At 44.6% G+C, this 22,465-nt stretch overlaps 1 protein-coding gene and 1 long non-coding RNA gene across 2 annotated transcripts in view; one reads left to right on the forward strand and one right to left on the reverse strand.

Annotated features, from left to right (window-relative positions):
* The window catches only part of LOC105280980 (autophagy-related protein 16-1), a 433,806-nt gene that overhangs the window by 410,390 nt on the left and 951 nt on the right, over positions 1–22,465 (reverse strand). The window contains exons 3-7 of the mRNA XM_026975276.1: positions 22,265–22,427; positions 22,092–22,180; positions 19,951–20,089; positions 18,380–18,485; positions 13,884–14,026 (exon numbers count right to left, since the gene is read on the reverse strand). Coding sequence (XP_026831077.1) covers positions 13,884–14,026; positions 18,380–18,485; positions 19,951–20,089; positions 22,092–22,180; positions 22,265–22,427 — 640 coding nt within the window. The remainder of the gene's footprint in view (positions 1–13,883; positions 14,027–18,379; positions 18,486–19,950; positions 20,090–22,091; positions 22,181–22,264; positions 22,428–22,465) is intronic.
* LOC105280977 lies at positions 571–13,615 on the forward strand. Its single transcript, XR_894214.3, has 2 exons — positions 571–5,864; positions 5,945–13,615. It is a non-coding gene; the product is annotated as an uncharacterized LOC105280977 (long non-coding RNA).

Consider the following 22,465-nt stretch of genomic DNA (forward strand, 5'->3'; position numbering starts at 1 on the left):
TTGCATTCAGGAAAATAATAATATAAAGTTTCCTAAATAAAATCGCTATATATATATATATATATATATATATATATAATATGATATTATATATATATTTTAAGGTTTTAGAACGTGCTAGAAGGTTCTAAAAAGATGCTGGTATGCGCGGATGTTTACACTATTTTATTGCCGGGCTCGCGATAACGCTCGCTACGGCTAACAGGCTTGCCTGCCGGAGCCTTCGAAGATCGTTCGAGAACCTTCCATCCGATGAAGGGTTACTGACGTAACAGTCGATGATACGTGTACGAGGGTGCTCGAAAAATCATCGGAGGAAAAGAGAGAGGGCACTCGGTCCCTCGGTCGGAGTGGAGGAAAACGGAGGCGCGAGGGTTGCAGTCGGCAACGCAAAAGGGTGAATCGGCGACGCGCGCGTGCCGAGAAATGGATCGAGCCTTATTAAACGAACGACGTAATCCAAGGCTCGGTCACATACAGAATTAAAGCACTCTCAAGAGAGATCTCTTTTTCTCGCATCAACTTGTAAAATGCGAGCTTGCGAACGCACGCTCGCGTCAATGAAACTGATTATCAACAAGGTTAACAGTTGGTATTAATCGCAAGATCAAAGAGTCGCGTTGCCCTGCGTTGCACCGGAAGAATAATTCTAACGTGGCAAAGGAATGCGTCAAAGGATGAAGATGTATCGACGACGCATCATTTCGTATATTTTTCGAGACATAAACCGCTCGGAAGCTCTTCTCTCAGGGCGGAAAATATCATGCGCGACTTTAGAGGTTTATAGAGGGTGCGAAATACCATTGAGGGATGCGTCCTCGTTCGCAGAGTTTTACGCAAACCGATGGGAACGGCGACGCAACGACATTCTCCGAAATGTCGTCCGGGAGAACAGCCATAGAATTTTTACGGGGCACGCTCATAAAAGCGAGATAAAACGCGGGGGAGACAGTTGTCCATCGCGTTTGATCGCGCTTACGTATTCGGACGCGAGAACGAAACGCTTCGCGGGATTGAATCTGTGCCAGTAACCGTTTCGTTGCGTTACGGCAAAATTATCCGTCTATCTTAAACGAAACCCGATTACGAGTGAAATTGAAGGAACGATTGTCCATCAAAGGGCACGTTGATTGCCATTGATCGTATCAATGTCGGATATCGAAGACACATTTACCATAATCGAGAACGCGATTATACTCCTTCCGAAAGAGAAGATAATATCGCGCACGTTTGCTCTCAGCTTGGTAATCATTGGTGACTATTGAAAACGCTGTTTAAATCGGGTGCAGTTCAAAACCGCCCCTTGTTCGAAGGTTCAATGACTGCGGTTTTCATGAAAATAAGTTCTTCGGGGAAACTTAATTTTTCGAGCGATGCATCTCGCGCTACTTCGAAATAGAGTACGCGCAATGAAGATACCACCAAGGTTTCCACGAGCAAGTTCCATGACATCTAACGGAAGTTGGAGTTTCGATTTTAGTAAAAGTTTCGCGTTACTCCGACACGGTCCTAAATCAGACTGAGAGCACCGGCAGGGTGCTCGTGAAATCACTGTTGCGGTCAGACCTGCGGCTATTTCAATTGCAATCATCGCTTTCAAATGTTAATCACGCGTGCACGATACGATTAGATTCGATACGCGAAAAGTATGCGCACTTTGAACTTGTGTCTCCTACTATACTAAACTGAAGCATACCGCTGCACATTTTTCTTCCTCTTTCCTCTTTTTCTCTCGAAAAATCGATGCTGTTTTACGGTCATCTTAAAAATTCAACTCAATTCATATCGATTTTAGTTACACGGCAACTCGGTGGCAGAAACCACGCTCGTAACAATTCGAACAATCTCAATCGCCACTTTTCCAATCGCGAATCAAACCGATCAAACACACAGGGGATGAGGAATGAGGGGGGAGGAGAGGCGGAGGTCGAGAAGCGGGCGTCGAATGCGCCGAAATTAGATTCAGTCTTCCCGAGTGGCCTCCGACTGCAGAAATCACGGGCCAGCCCCCTCGTATTCGAGAGTTTAACGCGATTTCAGCGCGAGATATCCGACGGAGCCGGCACTGCCGCCGTTCATCACGAACGAGCGAGCGGAGTTAACCCCCGGGGGTTCCGCGGCGCCCGCGAGCGCCCGCGAAAATGTATGAAGTCCTCGGGATCTTTCCCGGTACTTCGCGATTTATCATTCGCGACCACCATCTTGCCATCAGGGTGGTTTTGCCGTACGGACAGCGACCTCGCCGACGTTCCTGCTGCCCGCGAGACTCTATCGGGGGATGAAAGTTTCGGTCCTACTCGACGGGAGTGCTGTTTATTCACGAAATCATTACCGATCTCGAAAGCACGGCAAACAACTATTGTAAGTCTTCCTCGCTTTCGCTCTTGTGCTGATGCAAGACGATGCCGACGATGCCGGTCGACGAACAACGGGATCGTTGAAGCGGCCCGGCGGAATCTACCTGCACTTAATTATACTTCAGCGAATTAACTAATTATCCTTCATTTTTTTCTCGTTCCCATTACTCGCGCTCTCGTGCTGACCTCGCCGGCGGCTGTATCCTCTCACCCCTTAAACCTTATTCTTCTCCGTCTAACGGAAGAGCCGGCTCGAGTGCATTCGCAGTCTAGCAAGCGCAGTTCCTCGATCGATATTCCTGTCCGCTTTCATCGTAACTATAGCAACGGTGGTTCGCGAAGAGATCACCCTTAGCCCACCCCCGACCCGGACTCGTTTGTACCACGCAAAGATTCGGCTCTAATTATAATCTTCGACCTCACCTCGCGATTCTACCGTTCGGGGCGATTGCTTTCATCGTCGGTATAACGATCCCTTTGTCGTTGATGCGATCGAATGATACCTCCCTTTCGTCCTCTCTTTCTTTCCCTCTCGTCTCCCTCTCGTAAATGGACGCGCCGAACGACGTGGGATTTGGGTGGGCTATTTATATCCTGCCGCCTGTCAATCCGTTAAATCAGAGATGGATCGATGTGATTTTTCGTGACGTTAAGGTGCCGTCGAGGTATCCGTTATAGTTAACGGGAAAATCGAGCGTATCGCCACCGCGACGTACCGACACTCCATATCCGCTAACTGAAATATCAGAATCTGTCCGCGTTAATGAACAGGGACAATGGTGCATCGATCTTGCCATCCATAACGCTACGCCCGACGGATTCCGTCACCTGTACGCCACGTTTGCGTCTGGAAAACAGGTTGAATCCGTTCGCGTCGATGTCGACGCGCGCGTCTCGCGTAGCGCGCTGTTTTCAGCGAACATTTCAAGCAACCGGGATTACCAAAACGTCGCAAAATACAACGCGAAAGCTGAAATTATGCCCGAACTCCGAAATTTAATTAGCTCAGGGCTCAGTCCAGCGGCTTGAGAGATCGCCCGCTAAAAGTTCTCGACACTTTTAATTTAAATCCGAGCTCATATCTGGAGGGAAAAGGAGCGGCAGGAAGAAAGAAAGAGAACGCGGCCGGGGAGAAAGACACGGTGGTTGACGGCACTTCGAATAACATCATACAAACCGTATCCCATTAATTAAATTCCTCCCAAGAAGTTCTGCAACGATGGATACCGCGAGCTAACGTCGATGGTTCATTAGATCCGGAATCGACGCGATCGAAAATAGTTTTCCGCGCGCGCCGTCTGTTCTCTTCTGTGCTCGAGACTACTTTTCGTACGAGCGAAAAGTTCGAGAGAGCCAAGACATCCCGATGTCGCGATTCAAGTAACGAGCGTTCATTAAAATAATTAGATGTTTGCTGGTAGATTAAGAGGACGTCGATCATTACGATCGACGATTACGTGTCTTTTCGATCGTACGCGCGAATCTGTTCTTTCTCTTCGCGAATCTCTAGCCGGTAACGCAACACGAGCATTGTCGGGGCGCGTGTTTTAAAGCCAGAAGTGTCAAAGAGTTTTCAGTGCTTTCTATTTCCAGTGGTTTGTAGGAGAGCACATTGTGCGATGGTAAAACGTCGTCGCGTGACAGCTATGGTCGTATATGATATACACGAGGTCGTGAAACGATGTCTGTGTGTGTATATATGTGTGTAGGTACATGTCTGATATGCACAGTGCTACATGAGAGCACGGTGCACTGGCTAAAGTCAAAAGTGTAAAAGCTTGCGCTTTCCGGTCGATCTCACCCTTTCGCTTTTATCTGCAACGGAGGAGCCGTGGAGGACGTGCATGGTTCACGACGCGTTTTTAACTTTCGCAGCCTGATGGTGCACCTACGTGGCCGGGACACGCGGCGACCAAAGCACCGTGGAGAATGGGTGCCCTGAATTGAACCTAAATCCGATTTAGATCAGAAGCGGCAGTCGTTGCGCGCTATATCTATAATCCCTTCAAAAGCTCCGGACATCGTAATTGGAGCGTGTCTAAGGTACGTCCGCCGCCTTCCGTCTCCCGTCTGGGCCCTCCGGGCAGGGTTACCTCGTCGGGGAAAAATTGGCGGAATTAAATGACCGGCAGAGAGAAGCCCTTGAGGGTGGAAACGGCTAGAATCGTTCGCGATCCTCCTCGTGCGATCACTCTCGAAAGGATACACAGCTGCCTTAAATTGAAGTCGCGATCAATCCGGCTGGAGTATCCGGTATCCGGTTATACACATCGCGCAAACGAGCGTTACTCAAACTGCCGGCCGATTACGGCGTTTTTATACGTACACGGGATAATGATCCGCGGGGAGAAAAACTGGACGGTGAAGGTACGAGGTTTCTCTTTTCTTCAAGAATACCTTCGAACTCCTTCGAGAATGGAAGAGCACAATTCTGCATTATCGCGTAGCAGAATGCATAACGTTTTGCGCGGCGGGAAAGCACGCGGTACGCCGTTAACTAACCCGTTACGTTACGTGTAATTATGCGTAAAGCGCTATGCGAGAATGTAATTAGAGCGTCTCGCGTTTGATCGTACATCGCCAAACCGACAATCATGGGGACACGACCGGCTGACCTCCGCACATCAAAGCTATTCAGGGAGCTCTAGCGTGGGCATTAATTTCTAATTAACGTCTGATCGATATGGCAGACCGAACGACACGTAACGTACTGCGTTTCTATACGAACGCTAGAGCAGACTGCGCGCCTTTGTGCATTATAGCTCCATCGTCCACGCGTTGTCGCGATCAAGGCGCGTTTCACGCTCTCGACAAGATTTCAAGCTCGCAATTGGCTGTATTAGATCGCGTTAAGGTGCTAAAGGCACGAGGACGTACTTTAGAAAAGTGGCGTAAATATTAATTAATCTCGGCTCGGCGTTGCAGCTCCGCGGGCAGACTCTCGAGCCTTTCTCTCGAAACCGGCGGAATGGCGAAGAAGAGGCGCAAGAAAAATGCGAGACGTAAAACGTGCTCGTTCCCGTCCGTTTTTATCATGACGTATATGTACGCGCGAGTACGCATATTACGGTCGCGTGTGTGCGGGTCTGTCAGTGAAAAAGTACACTTAAAACGCCGGACGTTGCAACGACAAATTCTCGCCCCCCAGGATTTTTAAAAATGCCACTCGTTTCGCAGAGAGAGAAAACTCTCCACAAAAGATAAAGAGAGAGGAAGAGAGAGAGCGAGAAAAAGAGAACGCGCCTGCACGTGATTATCGGCATGCGTTCCCGGGTAGTTCGCTAAATATCTACAGGTTGTTCGTCGCAGCACGTACATTGTTCGGGATAAACATACCGATTTCGTTAGCAGTGGTTTGGCTCGTCTCCAAAACGCTTACGCGAGCGAATGACACGCGAGTTACAACGCTTTCAAAATGCAAATTGGTCTTTGTTTAATCTGGAGTGACGGATCCACGAAAATCCAAGATGAAAGATAATGCTGGAAGTCGAATTATACGAAGATAATGTATTTAAGCATCAAAATGGAAAAACAATTAAAATGGAATGTATCCAATTGCGCGTATTATCTCTCATCGTTTGTTTCAGATGACATCCTTTCCTTCAACGAGGAGTCGATGCTTCACGAGTTACAAGCGATTGGAAATAAATGGCTCTCCTTCGCTATCTTTCTTTCCCTCTACTCTTTCTCTCTGCTTCTCTCCCGTCTACTCGAGAATGAAACTTCGCAGCAAGGAACAGATAATAAAATCTTCCTCGCGAGTTATTTTCAAGCGAGTTCTACACCTTAATAGAATTTTAATTTAACTGTTAATTAAAATCGGCGTTCGGAATCGAACTCTTCACCTTCAGTTAATTGACTTCAAAAATTCTCCGCAACAGCAGAAATTGTGATAAGAAGAAACAAGATAATCAAATCTGCGTTTTTCGTGTTCTGATAACGCGACATTTATTATACGATACATCAAGAAACAACGTTGCGGCATGCAAAGAAAGCGCGTTAAATCTCTATCATTCATTCGAGACGTGGACGATAGCGGATACGTGTGCACGACATAATATATACATGGTGCAGTGGTTTACGCACCCCCTAATGGGACAGAGCGAGACAAGCGATCAACACTCTCAGGAAATGTCGATAGGGTAAGCAATTTCCCAACGCCATGCGCGCCGATACATCACTTGTTACCAGCCCGATATTGTCAAGCTAATCAAACTTCGCGAGAACAAATAATTACCGTCTTTCCGGTTCGCATAAATCGACTCGAACCCTTACCGTCCATGCAAATTTTGCACCCGCGTGAAATTTTTATGCCTCCCTTGAGCGTTTTACGCGCGAGCGAAGAATACAACAGCTGCGCGTAGCGCACTGAATAACTCGACTTTATACGCTGCCACGTTACGGTCACTAATAAAAAAGAAAAAGATTCACCGAATAAAAAGATCTTGCGTGCATAAACTTCCATTAGAGGCTTCAACGCGCAGAGTTACGATTGAAACCGTAAAAAGCTACCCCCTTTTTTATATTCTTGCTTATCGCTTTGAGGATTCTCGCTCAACAAAATAGGAGGAAGGTACTTGCGGCAGATGCGGTCTACGAAATATTCATCCGACGTATAAATAAAACGGACAAATTCGCTTTGCAGTGCGCGCCCCGAATAACGACGGGGGCACGAGAAGCGCAACCCCTCGAATGGCACAGCGAGGGCGTAGCGAAGGATTTAATGGACGTTACGCGCGATCCGCTCTTAATTCGATGAAATTGATGACTCGCCGCGATCTCACCGAGCCGGACGAGAGAAATGAGGGAGTCCGCGGAGCGAAAAATTGTATAAGACGCGCACTCCACGCGGATCTGCTCCGTGTGCGCGGGAGGACAACGCATGTTCGGCTTGGTTCTTCAACTAGTTTCTTTTTCATTGAGCAATATTCTCGCTGCTTGACGTGCCTCTGATACCTACTCGTGTCCATCTATTTGTTATTAGGGATGTAAATGTGGTAATTTCGCGCCGGTAATTACCAGGCTCGAGCACAAAAGTGACGCTTTTGAACGGGGAGAGCTAGCGCGGGGTACGCGCCGCCGGGTTACCCTGAAATTACCCTATCGAACGACGCCTGAATGCGCGCCTCAACGTTTTCTCAATTGACGCGCGAGATCCAGCCGAACAGCCCGATCATTAGAGTCGTCATGAGCGCCGAGAGGTATTTCCTCCTGCTTCCCCCGGTTTCCTCCTTCTCTTGCTCCTTTTGATCGGACGTCAAGGAGCCCGCAATTAAGTAGCTTCGTCTGTCCGTCCGTCCATCCATCCGTCCGCCCGTCCGTTCATCCCGCGATGTTTCGCGCGAGCTGCGTGCATGCAACTTCCAGATCGAAGTTTCTCCGTATCCACGCGCGAAGAACAAGCGGGAGGGATTTATCTTCGCGTTTCATAAGCAGCGGAATTTCCGACGTGCGTAATTGAAAGCCGACCAGCCAAGCAAATTAAATAACATCGACACAATCGCGACTACGAAATTAAAACGCGACGATTCGCGCGATACAATCGCAGCGGATAACGAGGCGAAGTGACGAGAGGCGATACGTCCTCGTTACTTTACGCAATGATCAAGTAATTGGTCACTGACGATTACGAGGCCAATTTTGCGCCGCGAGATTGCCGGAAATGCCTGCAAGTAGATCGATATAAGGCACTGCGATGAAATTGCGTTCCGCCATTCGAGAAAATTGAACGGTATCATTAAACGCGCGCGGCGCCGAGGAGAGATCGACGATCTCCAACTGACAAATCGCGGCGCCCAGTAGCATTAAAGCGAGGTAACGGCGATACCCACGGAATATTTAAAAATAACTCAACGGCTTTTAAATGGACAATCATGGTACCTGCCGACGTTACACATTATTACGACAGAGGAACTCGACAGAGGATCGGGCAAAGTGTCTGAAAGGAGTGTCGCCCGTGAAGGACACTGCAACGGGAAGACAGTCGATCAAATTAACTGGAGTACAGCAATTAAAGCGTCTCTACCCTTTTCCCTTTTCTCTTCCTGGTTATTCGATTTACACATCGGACTCGGTCGTCGCCGCCGCCGCCGCCGCCGCCGCTGCCATCATCGTAGTCTCCCTCGTTCTAGTACTTCTCTTGCCGTCCTCGGCGTCGTCGACGTCGCTTGTTACTCATTAGTCGAAATTAAGACAAGACGGGTACCGTGTAATGAGGAGCACGAACGCCGAGAGCGGAAGAGGGGTAAGTACGAGCGATTATGCCTCTCTCTCACGGGGTAGAATGCGAAGGTGGATTGGAGTCGCGTTAGAAGGAAGTATGATGGTTCACCAGACAACCACCGGGGAAACCGCCACCGGCGGCGGCCACCGTCGCGGCTGAATCGATATAGGGGTGGCGGCGCGCACACGAGGAAACCCCACGACCGACGACGCCCCGCCGCCGCGAAATTGAGTCCATTATCGCCCCGGCCAGGTACCCACCAATACCATCGATATTCGTTTAACGCGCCGTTTCCTCCCCGGCGCGGGGCAAACAAGGGTTGGGCGAGAAATATAAAATTTAAGAAGTGAAGCCGCGCGCGAGAGAGGAGACTGTCAGAGTCATCGTTTCACGAAAAAGGGACATCGAAAGGGAGGATGCGGAAGAAGGAGCGCTCTACACGGCATGTCTTCTTTCATCCCTCCTCTCACCCCCGGATCTCGATTCTTTCCCGATGAGGGAATATATTTTTCATGGCCGATGATAAACTCGCATTAACACCTCTTACCTCTTTATACCACCCCGTGAATTAATCAGGCTCGAAATTTCCACCGCTTTGCTTAAACTGCGTAAATAGATTATGAACCTTATCGTTACACCGCGGTATGAGGTTTTCTCCGTTAATAGCCTGAACATTGCATCGGCCGTTATGGCGTTATAATGTTGTCTACCACATTAGTGAATGTTCAAAAAAGCATTATAAACCCTCGCGGCACCGAGGAGTTATCGAAATGGAATTAATCCTCCGACAACACTTCCGACAACGCGGTAGTTTTCTGTCACACAGAGAAGCTATCACGGGAGACCAGTAAGACCAGCGAAAGACGAAGACGAGAACTGTAGCTAAAAAACGTGTAAGGAAATGAAAAAAGATATATTGGCAATCTGAGGGAACAAGCATGCGGGATACCGCAGCGGCAGGAATCCGGAATCGGCGGCAGGGATCGCGCGTTTCGTTAAGATCGACAGATGTTGCCACGCTCTCGGGACGTAGCACTTGAGAATAAACATCAACCGGTCGGTCCAGCAGCCGCTTTCGCGCCTCTCAGCCTGAATAACCCACAGCCACCAGGCTGCGGCTCCCTAGCAATCCCTCAGAGTCCGCGGGTGTTGTTTCCCCCGCGTGAGTTTACGCACCATTGGCCACCAATCTTCGGAATGAAATTGCCGTTGTTGAGTAGAGGCACTCTCGGGCGAATCCTGTTTCGCGAACGGCGCGCGAAAAAGCGAGGCGAGAGAGCAAGCGAAGGACCGAGGGAGCGAGCGACCGCGAGAGACTGTTGTAAGCGAAGGGAGAAAAAGGGAGAGCCGGGAACTCGACCGGCCGATTGGACGGAATGCGCGACGACTCGCGCGAAACGGCGGAACCGGCATGCGATCTCGCCGACACGTCGAATGATCGCATTTATTTAAGCACGTCCGGCGATACGCGAGCGATTCGCCGCCACCGCGCGCTTGCATGCTCGACGCATTACACGTTGTAATTCCGGCCGGTTGTAACTTGTAACCCGGCCGCGGCTGTACGCTGGCATTACTCGGCGCGCTCAACTCGCACGCGTAAGCAAGCGGCAACCCGCGTACAACGACGCTGGGAAACGATGTATCAAGTACGTAATGGGATCGCTGGGGTAGCAATATGCGGTGAGGGTGAACTACCGAGCGGCCCCAGTCTCGTTCCGATTTCATCCCCAACTCTCCGGGAACGTCTTCGACCGAATCTCCTCGCGAAATCCGTCGTGAATACGTGCGTGATTGCATGGAGAAGACAGAAAGAGGAATAGAGAGAAACAGAGAGAGACAGAGAGAGATAAAGGGGAGAATTACCCGGGATACTCTAAAACCGCCGGTAGCTCGAGGAAGTAGTGCAAGAGAACTTGAGATTATTAGTGCTATTAATGTTCGCTCAGAGTCAAATTATTTCACGAATACGTCTAATTAATTCCCACAGATCTTTGGGAAAAACATTTGATGACGATTTGCACAACGGTAGTTGAAGACATGGTGGGAAATTTGCGAACACGGTGATCGCAACGCTCCGAAGCAGGAAATCATGTTGATTCGTAAAAAGATTCGCGTAGACGATATACGTGGCGAATCGATCGGACTCGTCTTTCGCAGCTCTTGCGAATCGATCGCGCAAACAGTGTGTACGTAATAAGGCAACAACTAGCATGACGTATTTGGTCATACATGCACGGCGTGAACCGTGAGGTACCGTTTGTGCCTCTAGTTTAAAGCTAAAGTGCGGACCGGCTGCGAAATTAGCGGAAACGGCGGCAGCTTCCGTCGATTCTCGTCGGCTTCGCCGACAATCATCGCCCGGTTGCACGCGGCGTTTAATCACGTTACATCAGTACGACAGTCCTATCAAAGTAACGAGGTGCGCGCAGGGTCGCAGGGAGGGACATACGTGCGGCATGGGACTCCAAGTTTCATCGCAATCGATCATCTCTGATTACTCCATCGTGCACACGGTTGCGCGCGTCGTATACCGTATACCGTCGACTATCGACACGGACCGTGTACTTGAGTTCTTAAGGTAGACGAGGTAGACCGGCCTCGAGCGCAGATCAAAGGAAGTAACGTGCATTAGCGACGATCGACGTTTACTCCACCGCACGCGAAACTGACGAAACGAACCGTCCGTCGCGGTCGCCGTATTTGACGTGCATCGCCAATGCGAGAACGCTCCTCTCATGTCGCTTGTAATTGTTCCGCATGGATTAAAACTCGAAACGGACTGTTTACCTGCCTATTATGATTCTGGAATGCCATTCGGGCATTTGCGTGCATTTGTCGATTGCGTAGTCCATCGGACTTGGCGGATTGGCGAACGTGGAAGAATGAACTAACGATGAAGAACTAACGCAGGCCACGTAGCCAAGAATTAATTTGTAGATTTATAATCATCAATTTATCGGATCAATGGGTAAATTAAAGCGATGTAGTCGGTTTCTTTTTGGATCATCGCAGAGGCATCACAGTAGCGAGGAAAATTGCGAAGTCTACGTTGAAGAATCTACGTTGTAAATCGCGGAAAAGATGATAAAAATTATCGAAAAATATAGAAATAAGTAATTAATTCTCCAAGCTGATTATTATTAATAATAATGTATTACATTATATATTAATAAAATCACTATTTAATATCGCCGATAGCGTTGGCATGAGCGAATGTTTCATCAAGACTGGTCAATGACGATTCACCCCTCTTGATCCCGCAGTTACTCGATGCATCTGACAAATTTCTACGAGACGGAACCAAATGGCTTGCGGGAGAGGTCGACGTGCTTATCACCGGAGAGAGTACGAGAGCGGCACGCGAAAGTTCTCCTTCGTTACGGATGTCATATGCGACGATGATGAGGGAAGCGGAAGCGAGCTCGCTCGCGAACTTTGGACAGCGGGGGTCAAGAAGTCATCGAGAGAACCGCTTCTCAAAACGAATACACGCACGTAGGAGCAATGGGGGAATTCACAGGGGGTTCATGACGGGGTGATTCGGTGCTTGGCTGACTTCTTGCGTATTGCCATTAGCTTTAACGATCCGGCGCGCCACCGACGCGGATTTACATGAGCCGCACTGTAATAGATCGGCAAGGCGGGGGAGGGAAGGAAGAGGTGACGATAAATTTCATATTCTACTGCCTGGCCGGGGGTTCACGGGCTGTCTCGCCCGTACGACGCGTACGGACCTGTAATTTAATGCGTGTTTTGCGAGACGTCCCTTTATGCGGCTCCCCGGGACACGCCGGCCAATCACGTTTTCACGGCGACGAGAGATGAGCGCGTCTCATTACTATAGTTGTTAGGTAATTTGTTCCATCTTAATGTAACTTCTTCTTGTTTGTCCCGTCGCGCAATACGGCACACGGACGCTTGATTGAGTACGGTCATAGGTATACCACGCTCGCGGGTCTCGAGAGCTTCCGGCTGCTTGGAAGAACGAATTATGGCGAATGGAGAACCGAAAGCACCGCCGAGGCGTTCAGCATTATTTTCGATTCGCAAGAACTGGCGGGATTAACTTCCGGAGACACACGCGAGAAATCATTTTAAGTGGCAAATAAGAGACTTGGAGAAACGTTCGAGTCTTCTTCACCAAAAGCTCCTCGTCCGTCCTTTAATTTGTGCCGTTATTTTACGTCCAATTTTTAGCAGCAGTAGAGTGCATCGCGATCATCATGCGTTTTTTTCCATCCTATTTAACAATGATCTTGAAAGCTATTTAAAGATTAGCGATGTACTGCGTCCGTGAAGAGAATTGCGTTCAGCGGTGCTTCGCTTCTGTCAATATTTTATTTACTACTTTTGGTGCAGTTTCGACGCTCCTCGTCCGTAATCCGAGGATTTGAAAACGTTTGTAAACTCGACGCACGGATGAATTTTCGATATTTCACATCGAGTATCGCTGCGCCAGAGCGTTCTATCTCTCCGTGAGAGGGATGGAGCCGCTAATTCCGTAATACATACGATTTTACAGAGAGAGGAGAGAATGGGCGTCCGTAGAGCCGTGGTACAATTACGAGCAGCGGCATATTTGAGTGGCAATCGAAAGTCGAGGATTTGAATCCTTAAAAACAGCTAGCCGTATTAACCCAGATCCAACTGGAAAATGGATCGCGCGGATGCGTGCTTTGTACGAGAAATAAAATTAGCGGAACAGTTTAAAATTCTGTTTTTTTTCCTGATATTTGAGATCCTACATTTGCAAACTGTAATACTTTAATGCATTTCAACGCATCTCAGTAAACATCCTCAACGCAATAAACGCAAAACTGTTCGCAACTCACAAATATTACAGCGATTATTGTATTTCATATAATTTCACTTACTTAATGTATTTCATATTGTTCACAAAATCTTTCTTCTCGAGACAATTTATCGTTAAAAGAAATTCCTCAGCAGGAATTTCAGTGGAAATGCAAAATAGAATCAATTCCGTTTATGATCCGTCTACAATCTTTATATATCCAGCGATCTTTATCACGTCGCGAGACAAGATCGATCAAACGTCACAAAGCTATCCGTTGTATCATGCATCGCATCATAGGTCGTGATTTATGTCGCGAGAGACATCCAGGCAACGCGAAAGCGCGATGAGATACGCTGCATGAGACACGGGGATGATTTCCGCATGTCTCTGGGCCTCTCTTGATATTTGCAACTCTTAGTAAAAGCGACCCTTTGAACTCTCTTGCCGTTTCGGGAGCGAGTTCGAAGCGTGAAATTGGAAAGAAGCGATGCAAAAGTCATTTACTTACCTTCAGGCGCAGATCGTTGACGGTCCAGACGCGGCTCGCGTAATCGTTGGACGCGCCGAGGATAAGGGTGCCGGTCGAATCGAAATCCACCGACATCACGCCAGCGTTGCTGCCGACGAGGATGCCCTTGCTCTCCGATGTACCTGCAACAGAGCACGCACATCCGCACATGTTACTATCATCGTTCCACAATGACATATATGCGTTTCGTTCTCCCCGTTTGCTCGCGCATCCGTCAATTAATTCGTTCCTGGCCGCGTAATTCTTTTAGCCTGTCTCGTCTTCTCTCTGGCTGTCTACAGTCGCGTGCAAAAGTGTTGAGCTAAACGATTTTTTAAATATCAGCAAGTAAGTCCTGTAAGTCTCTTTTCCTTGAAGCTGAGATTTATTACATCCAACTAACATCAGCAAAAAATTATTTTTTAAATTTGCTATCGACTTTTTTTTAATCATTTTATCAACGCATCTGTAGTTTTACGAGGTCTATCGCTTCGTGGTTTATCAGCTCGACGATTTATATTTAACACTAATCCTACATGATTAATATTTAGAGCAATGCTGCAATATGGTATAATGTATCATAAAAAAACAATTTGACTGAAAACTTTTGCACGCCATTGTATCTCTCTTCGTCTCCCTTTTCATTTGCCTATACCGCGGCGCTATTCTCCGAATATAACTAATTAGATTTATGCTCTGATGGCTTAATTGGCAGCGAGTAAGCTGCACCGCTATGCAGCGGGAAGCAGATTACAAGCAACTCAAAGCGATTGGAAGGAGGAGGAGCCAGAAAATGACAGAATGAGAGTAACGCAGAGACAGAGGCGAGGGGGCGAACGCAATGAAGAAGCGCCAGGAACAAAGCCGGGAAATGAAGAATACGTGGAGATCCGTGGAGCAACGGATCTCGAAGAGCTAAACAGATTCGTATAATAAGAGAACGGATGTTTCATGCAATTTGCAGTGGAGGGGTACCAGGCAAGGGAATCACGTTCCGATGCATTACAGTACGAGTGATCGCCCCGAGTTGCAGCACGGCGAACGCTTTCGCCGGAGGGCGACGCGAAAGGGTGAATCGCGTATGATACCGACGTCGGTCGCGCGAAGTAACCTGTTGATTCGTTAACGCTTCATTAAGGGGATCGTGAGCGAAACCCTTGAACAGGGGAGAAAAAATAATATCACCGCCAAAGCTGCACCAGTTGCGTCGAATGAAAACGCAGCGAGGTAGCAATGAGAGGCAAATGGGGGATTATGAGGAGAACGCAAAAGTTTAGAATATATCTGTAATTATCAACGAATAAATAATTCAAATTTATTTTGCACGTGTTACCTATTTTCACATATATCTACTTATCGAATAGTTATCCACAGTATACATGCTATATTTACTAAGTATTTATTATTGCAGTTTTCTTCGCTGTGAATTGGAAAGAAAGAGATTTATATAATTAAATTAAATCTGAAAATTTCTGGATACTATTTTGTATTTAAACGTGAAGTAAAACCTTAGCAATGTGTAACGTGTGTCTGAAGCTGGCGTATCATTTCGCGGAAAATCATTAATTATTGAGAGTTCTGGCTCCCTTTTTAATAGTTCTAGAGTTCCTGATAGGTTAAACACATAGTTCTGGCCATTAAAGCGAAAAAATCGCACAGTGCAAAGTGAGACGCCACCTTCACGCAGCGTCTCACTTTGTCCTGCGACAGTTTCCGCCATAATTCCGGCTAGATTTTAAATGATCTGCAGTTCTACAGGAGTTCTAGAAAGAGTTCTAGCGAAAAAAATTTTTTTTCATCTTTTTATAATTATTAAAGCTAAAAAATGTTTAAGGGAATGACGACTGGTTAATTTCAGAGAGTTCTGTGCTTTATGAAATATTTCTCGTGTAGTTCTGAACATATTTAACCATTTTCCAAAGAGTTCTGACCGCAAACATTAACAATTATTTAATAAAAAATTTTTATCTTCCGAGAAAGACGTATCTACGGAGATATATGTGAGACGCTGGTCGATTTTCGAGAGTTCTGTGAAGATTAAAATATTTCTCGTGTAGTTCTGAACGTATTTAAGCGTATTCCAAATAGTTCTGACCACAAACATTAACAATTATTTAATAAAAAATTTTAATCGTCCGAGAAAGACGTATCTACGGAGATATATGTGAGACGCTGGTCGATTTTCGAGAGTTCTGCTTATTCTAAAAAAGTTCTCGTATAGTTCCGGACATGTACAATGCCTTTCCAAAGAGTTCTGACAGGAACAACGATTAGAAAATTTTTTAAAAAAGTATTTCACCCGAAGAGTGGACGTTTTCGACTTTACCAGTGAGACGCTGGCCGAAATCTCGGAGTTCTGGCTTTCCTAAAATACTTTTCGTATAGTTCCGGACATGTGCAATACCTTTCCAAAGAGTTCTGACAGGAACAACGATTAGAAAATGGTTTAAAAAATTATTTCACCCGAAGAGTGGACGTTTTCGACTTTACCAGTGAGACGCTGGCCGAGATGTCGGAGTTCTGGCTTTCCTAAAATACTTTTCGTATAGTTTCACACATAATTATGAATTTCCTAAAGAGTGCTATGCACCAGCGACATTGCACAATTTAAAAAAAAATTAAAACTGCTCGAAAAGTGAACTTTCATACAGAAAAGGTGAGACGCTGGCCGAAATGTCGGAGTTCTGGCTTTCCTAAAATACTTTTATAGTTCCGCACGTACTTATGATTTTCCTAGAGAGTGCTATATATGAGAGGTGCATAGAACTCTTTAGGAAATTCATAAGTACCTTCGGAACTATACGAAAAGTATTTTAGGAAAGCCAGAACTCCGAGATTTCGGCCAGCGTCTCACTGGTAAAGTCGAAAACGTCCACTCTTCGGGTGAAATACTTTTTTAAAAAATTTTCTAATCGTTGTTCCTGTCAGAACTCTTTGGAAAGGCATTGTACATGTCCCGAACTATACGAGAACTGTTTCAGAATAAGCAGAACTCTCGAAAATCAACCAGCGTCTCACATATATCTCCGTAGATACGTCTTTCTCGGAAGATAAAAATTTTTTATTAAATAATTGTTAATGTTTGCGGTCAGAACTCTTTGGAAAATGGTTAAATATATTCAGAACTACACGAGAAATATTTCATAAAGCACAGAACTCTCTGAAATTAACCAGTCGTCATTCCCTTAAACATTTTTTAGCTTTAATAATTATAAAAAGATAAAAAAAAATTTTTTTCGCTAGAACTCTTTCTAGAACTTATGTAAAACTGTAGATCATTTAAAATCTAGCCGGAATTATGGCGAAAACTGTCGCAGGACAAAGTGAGACGCTGCGTGAAGGTGGCGTCTCACTTTGCACTATGCGATTTTCTCGCTTTAATGGCCAGAACTATGTGTTTAACCTATCAGGAACTCTAGACTATTAAAAAGGGAGCCAGAACTCTCAATAATTAATGATTTTCCGCGAAATGATACGCCAGCTTCACACACACATGTGTAATGCGATGCAGACAAATGCGCTTACAATAGATACGTCTGAAAGCTATTTTATGGATTTTAGAAAAGATCTTTATTGGTACTTTATTGGTACCGATGTCTTAGCGTCAAATTGGGCTCTTGAATCACTTAGTGACCGAACCTGGGGGATGGAATCAATTTTATGCACGTAAACCGTAATTAGATCATAAAACGTGATTGCGTCATTAACCAATTATACGGATCGTATTCTCATGAATTGGAAGACGCCTTCTCCTCGATGGGAAAGTCCCGCTCGAGACTGCCATTGTTCGTTTCCTAATGACCAAACGAAAGATTAGGTGACCACGATCGCCTGATGACGATGAAGATCGCGACGCAATGACGAAGAATGTGGCATGTACATGTTGCACCGTTAACGCTCAACGAAAAAACGTGTCATAATTAACCGCATCATCGCGCCTGGCCGGAAATTTGAATAACAACAAGAGCAATAAATAAATTCCTGGCAGAAGCACAGATCGTCTCGCCGTTCGCACGCGATCCTCGCGACCACCATCGCGCGGCTCGAGGTGTCGTTTACGCGCGTGAATGCCTCGGCTAATCGCATTCTTTCCCTCGCACGCGTTCGAGAGACGCCTCGAATGTAATTTACATCCATCCATCCATCCATCCGTCCATCGTTGGCGGTTGGCTCCGTTTATCGCCATTTACGACGACGATTCTCGCGAATGCGAACTTTCTTACGCGCGTCTGGACGAAGCAATTCTCCGGAGCGAAACTCAATTTTCAAATCCAATTTTCATAAATTTATACTTATAAGAGTTTCGTATGAATATAGATAGGAATCCATTTTGCGTTTAATTTTAACAACACTTTATCTTTTTGTCTTTGAGATCTCAAGACTTGAGATATTTAATATAAAAAAATGAACTATCTTGCGACATTATGAATTATTTTTTATTATAACACAATATATGTATAGAACTTTCTGAAGAATCATTTTGTTGTTATATTTACCTTTAGTGATGTTCCAGAGCTTTACTTTCCTGTCAGCACCACCAGTAGCCACAATTCTATCGGTAGGCGACCATTTAACTGCATAAACTTCCCCCTCATGAGCACTCTGTAAGGTTTATAAATACTTGCTGAACGAGATTACTAGACATCTTGCATGCGTTCAACAAAATAAATGCCAATAAAAATTTAATCGCACAATGCACACAAACAATGATATTAGAAAATGTAAATCGGAATGTAATGTCCGAAGCACATTATATATACACACATATACGTATTTTTCTCGATATTTTACTCTCAGCTTTAAATATAATAAGTAATTATACCAATTAAAAAAAAGTGACAGATTATTCCACGCTTTCCGTAATCCTTTGAATCTAGCGCAGTTTAATTAATTTATATTCCTTTCAATGGAAATGTATAATAAAAGTAATGGATCATAAAAACAATATAATACTCTATGCATTAATCGCGAATATAATATAAATAAAATTTTATAAAACGATATCTTATTAAATGTATTGTTAAAGAAAATAATGACATCGAAAAACGATATTGAAAATATTTAATATCCAAAAATATATATTCCTGTAAAATAATCGACAGCATTGCATAATTCCTTAATCTCGATAATGAGTACAATGTTACGCATCCTAACACATGTACATTACATTTTATAAATTGTATTTTATTTAATTTTATTTAAAATTTAATAAAACTTAGGTACTTCATTGATTATATTATCAGTACATGCGTTAAATATTCAATAACGCATGTATATGTATAGTGATGTTATATAATTGCCGTGTAAAATCATAATAATAAAAAATTAACAAAACTATTACGTTTTTAGTGTACACACTTGGTCATTTATTATAAATATTTGATTATTATACAAATAAAATTAAATAATTCTTATTTCAACTATTTTTAAGCATTGTCTATAATAATTAACTATAAACAACGTATATTTTTTTCCATAAAAAAGTCACCATTTACTCAATCAAATTCATCTCATTCCTTGCTCAATATTTCCTACAAATATAAAAAAAAAAACGCTATTTTTAATTTAACTTGCAACATAAAATTCTAACTGTCTGCCAGTCGGAAACAATATAAATATGAAAATACATTGTCTATTTTCTGATACTATTTTATATATATATATATATATATATATATATATCCTCGTTACTCGTACCGTTCTTTGATGGTAAAACAGAAACAAAGTAAACCAAGTAAACCGAAATAAACCAAGAAAGAAATTTTGGTCATTTAAATAACGTATTAATTAAATAATATTAATGTGATGAAGAGCAAAAATGAAACGTGTTTCATTAAAGATGAAACGTATCTCGTTTGCGCAAACAGATTTGCATGAAGCGTATACGCGTGTCGTATACTCCATGCAAGTCCACTTATGTATAATACAGCTGATATGATGTACGTAGCATGCAGTTCTAATTTGAGTATCATGTTAACAGTTATCAGATATCGGTACGGTGCCGATACTTTCGGAATGATCGTAATGAGAGGCGTTTTATTGATAATTTAAATTAGAATCAACATACAAATGTTACGGATACGTTCGTTGGCACAGCTGTCGGAAGACCAGCGATCCCTTCCGTCAAGCTCGAACGGTCGGGACTGACGGGTCGCGTGTCGCGCGCCGCATCCTCCAACTCTTTTTGCATCCGTGCTTGCCGTTTCCTGCAACATAACGAAGATACGCACGTGTCAGATAAATTGCGACACATCCGCATTGACATTCGACGAAGTTGCGAGGAAGCAACTCAAGCGTGCACCACAACGTTCGGACATTCTCTTATGACTTTCTCACACCATACGCCTCGAAAAAGCTATTACATTACAATATACAAGCTGATCCCCATCATTTCGATGAACGCTCCGCTGCAATTCTGAGCGCTTCACGATGCAATTCTTTTCGTTAATCTCCAATTAAACGTCTCACAGATGTGCATACCACTCTTCGCATGAGGCTCTTTGAGTTATGTCGTGTATATTATGCAAAATTTAAATTACAACATTGCAATTCTCTCGGACCTATGATTTCTATGACCTTTTTGCTTTTTATTAGCAGAAGCGATACCTTCATGAAAAATCATCGCAGGCTCGGATAAAACTCGAGATATCAAATTATATGTAGTCGTTGATCTTTTCAAGTTTGTTTTCCGTTGGTTATAGACACAACACAGTCCGTGTTCATGTGCATTACACTTTTTCTCCTCTCCTCGCACGCGAAGAATTAAACACCAAGGATTTATGTTGTTTAGTAATCGCGCGCGCGCCCACACACACACACACACACACACACGCCCCTTTCACGTTGGATGACAAGTACATGTGCACACAGCGCACGATAAAGACGTCAGCCCACAGATGAGATACATGGAGCCACGATGTATACAGAGTGTGAGTGTGTAGTTTGTAGTTTCGTTAAATTACCAGCCCAGGAGTTATTTGTAGCGTTAAGCGTAACGTTCGTCATTTCATCTCATGATCTTTCAGACTTACCCGAATTTTGACAAGGTATGCATCAAAAAGGCGCTTGGACTCGTAAAACTGAAACGAAAATGTCAAGCAGTGTGTAGTGCCGGTGTACAGAGAGCCGTGGAGCGACTGAATACTGCGTATATTCTGTGCTGTGAAAGCTCAATTTTGCGGCAAGTCGGTCATCATTAATGTAGTCATTCTATGCTAATAATAATAATACAGATAATTTTACTGGTAAATATTACTCCGTGCGGTCTCCCCCTATGAATAAATCAAATCTATCGACTCATTTATCGTAAATTTGCCATTTAATGCACGCGGGATTAACAATTACACGTCTCTCTCACACATTCAAATTTCGCATTATCTACCACCGTGCACTCGGACATTGTTTTCGATCAATGCCAGTACAAACGATTCACCAAACTTGAAACACACATATTTCACGCATTCAAATTTCGAACAGTGTACCATGTACTTGGCAATTGTTTCAATTAATGGCAGTACAAATTATTGAACAAACTTGAAAAGGTTTCGCCGTTGGCATCGATCACATCTCAAGTTAAAATAAGTTAAGCATGTTTGCGAGACGACGGACGTGCAATAATATCCGTACTGCTGAAAAGAACCAAAACTTTATCTTTTTATTAAAGAACAATGCTAGAGAGAGAGGGAGAGGGAGAGGGAGAGGGAGGGAGAGAGAGAGAGAGAGAGAGAGAGAGAGAGAGAGAGAGAGAGAGAGAGAGAGAGAGAGAGAGAGAGAGAGAGAGAGAGAGAGAGAGATGAAGTCTGTTTAGCTAATGGGCTAAGGCGCTCTTACGAGAAACAGCTGCACGTGTACATAAAAACAAATACACATACATACAAAGTTAACTGAAATATATGTTAAAGTGAAGTAGGTCTATCTTTAAAAGCCTCGAGACACAGAGATATTTATTTATTTCCAACAACAAGTTACGTAATTAACGTGCAAGATTGCACACGCGTCTTTTTATTTTACACTGCACGTAAAGAAACGTAAAAAGGAGAGGGGGACGTGCTCAAACAAAATATTGCGACAATGAGGGAATGATTATTGCTCGTAAAACTCTTTAACGTAATGTTAGCGATAAGAAAAAGAGACAACGTCATTCTATCCTCCGCCTAATAAATCTAAAACCTGCAAAAGTAATGTGCATCAGTCCTCGCGCGTACTCACCTTAAAAAATTATCATTCTCCTCGTTCATCTTTTCGGCGTCTCTGGCTTTGTACTTGATCAAGCGCTCAATCAGCTGCCGATTCTCTTCCTGCAAATTCACGAAAGTCAAATAACTCTGTCCCTTCAAAGCCCTTGAGCAAAATCATCGGAGGAGGATCTGCGTGTCACGCACCTGCGTTTTCCTAAGTTTCTCCTCGAGAGATGCGAAGGCGAGTTGCAGAGCTTGGTGCTCGTCCTTAAGCATCTGGTTGATACTTTCCAATTCTTTTTCCTTGCCGTTGCACTTGTTTATTTCTAAGCGCAAGTTGGCGTTGGCTTCCAGACTTTCAGCTAGGCTGCAAGAAGCAGAATAAACGTTTTAGTGAAAAACTGT

The sequence above is a fragment of the Ooceraea biroi genome, chromosome 1 (genome assembly GCF_003672135.1).
Source record: "Ooceraea biroi isolate clonal line C1 chromosome 1, Obir_v5.4, whole genome shotgun sequence".
Classification (NCBI taxonomy): domain Eukaryota; kingdom Metazoa; phylum Arthropoda; class Insecta; order Hymenoptera; family Formicidae; genus Ooceraea; species Ooceraea biroi.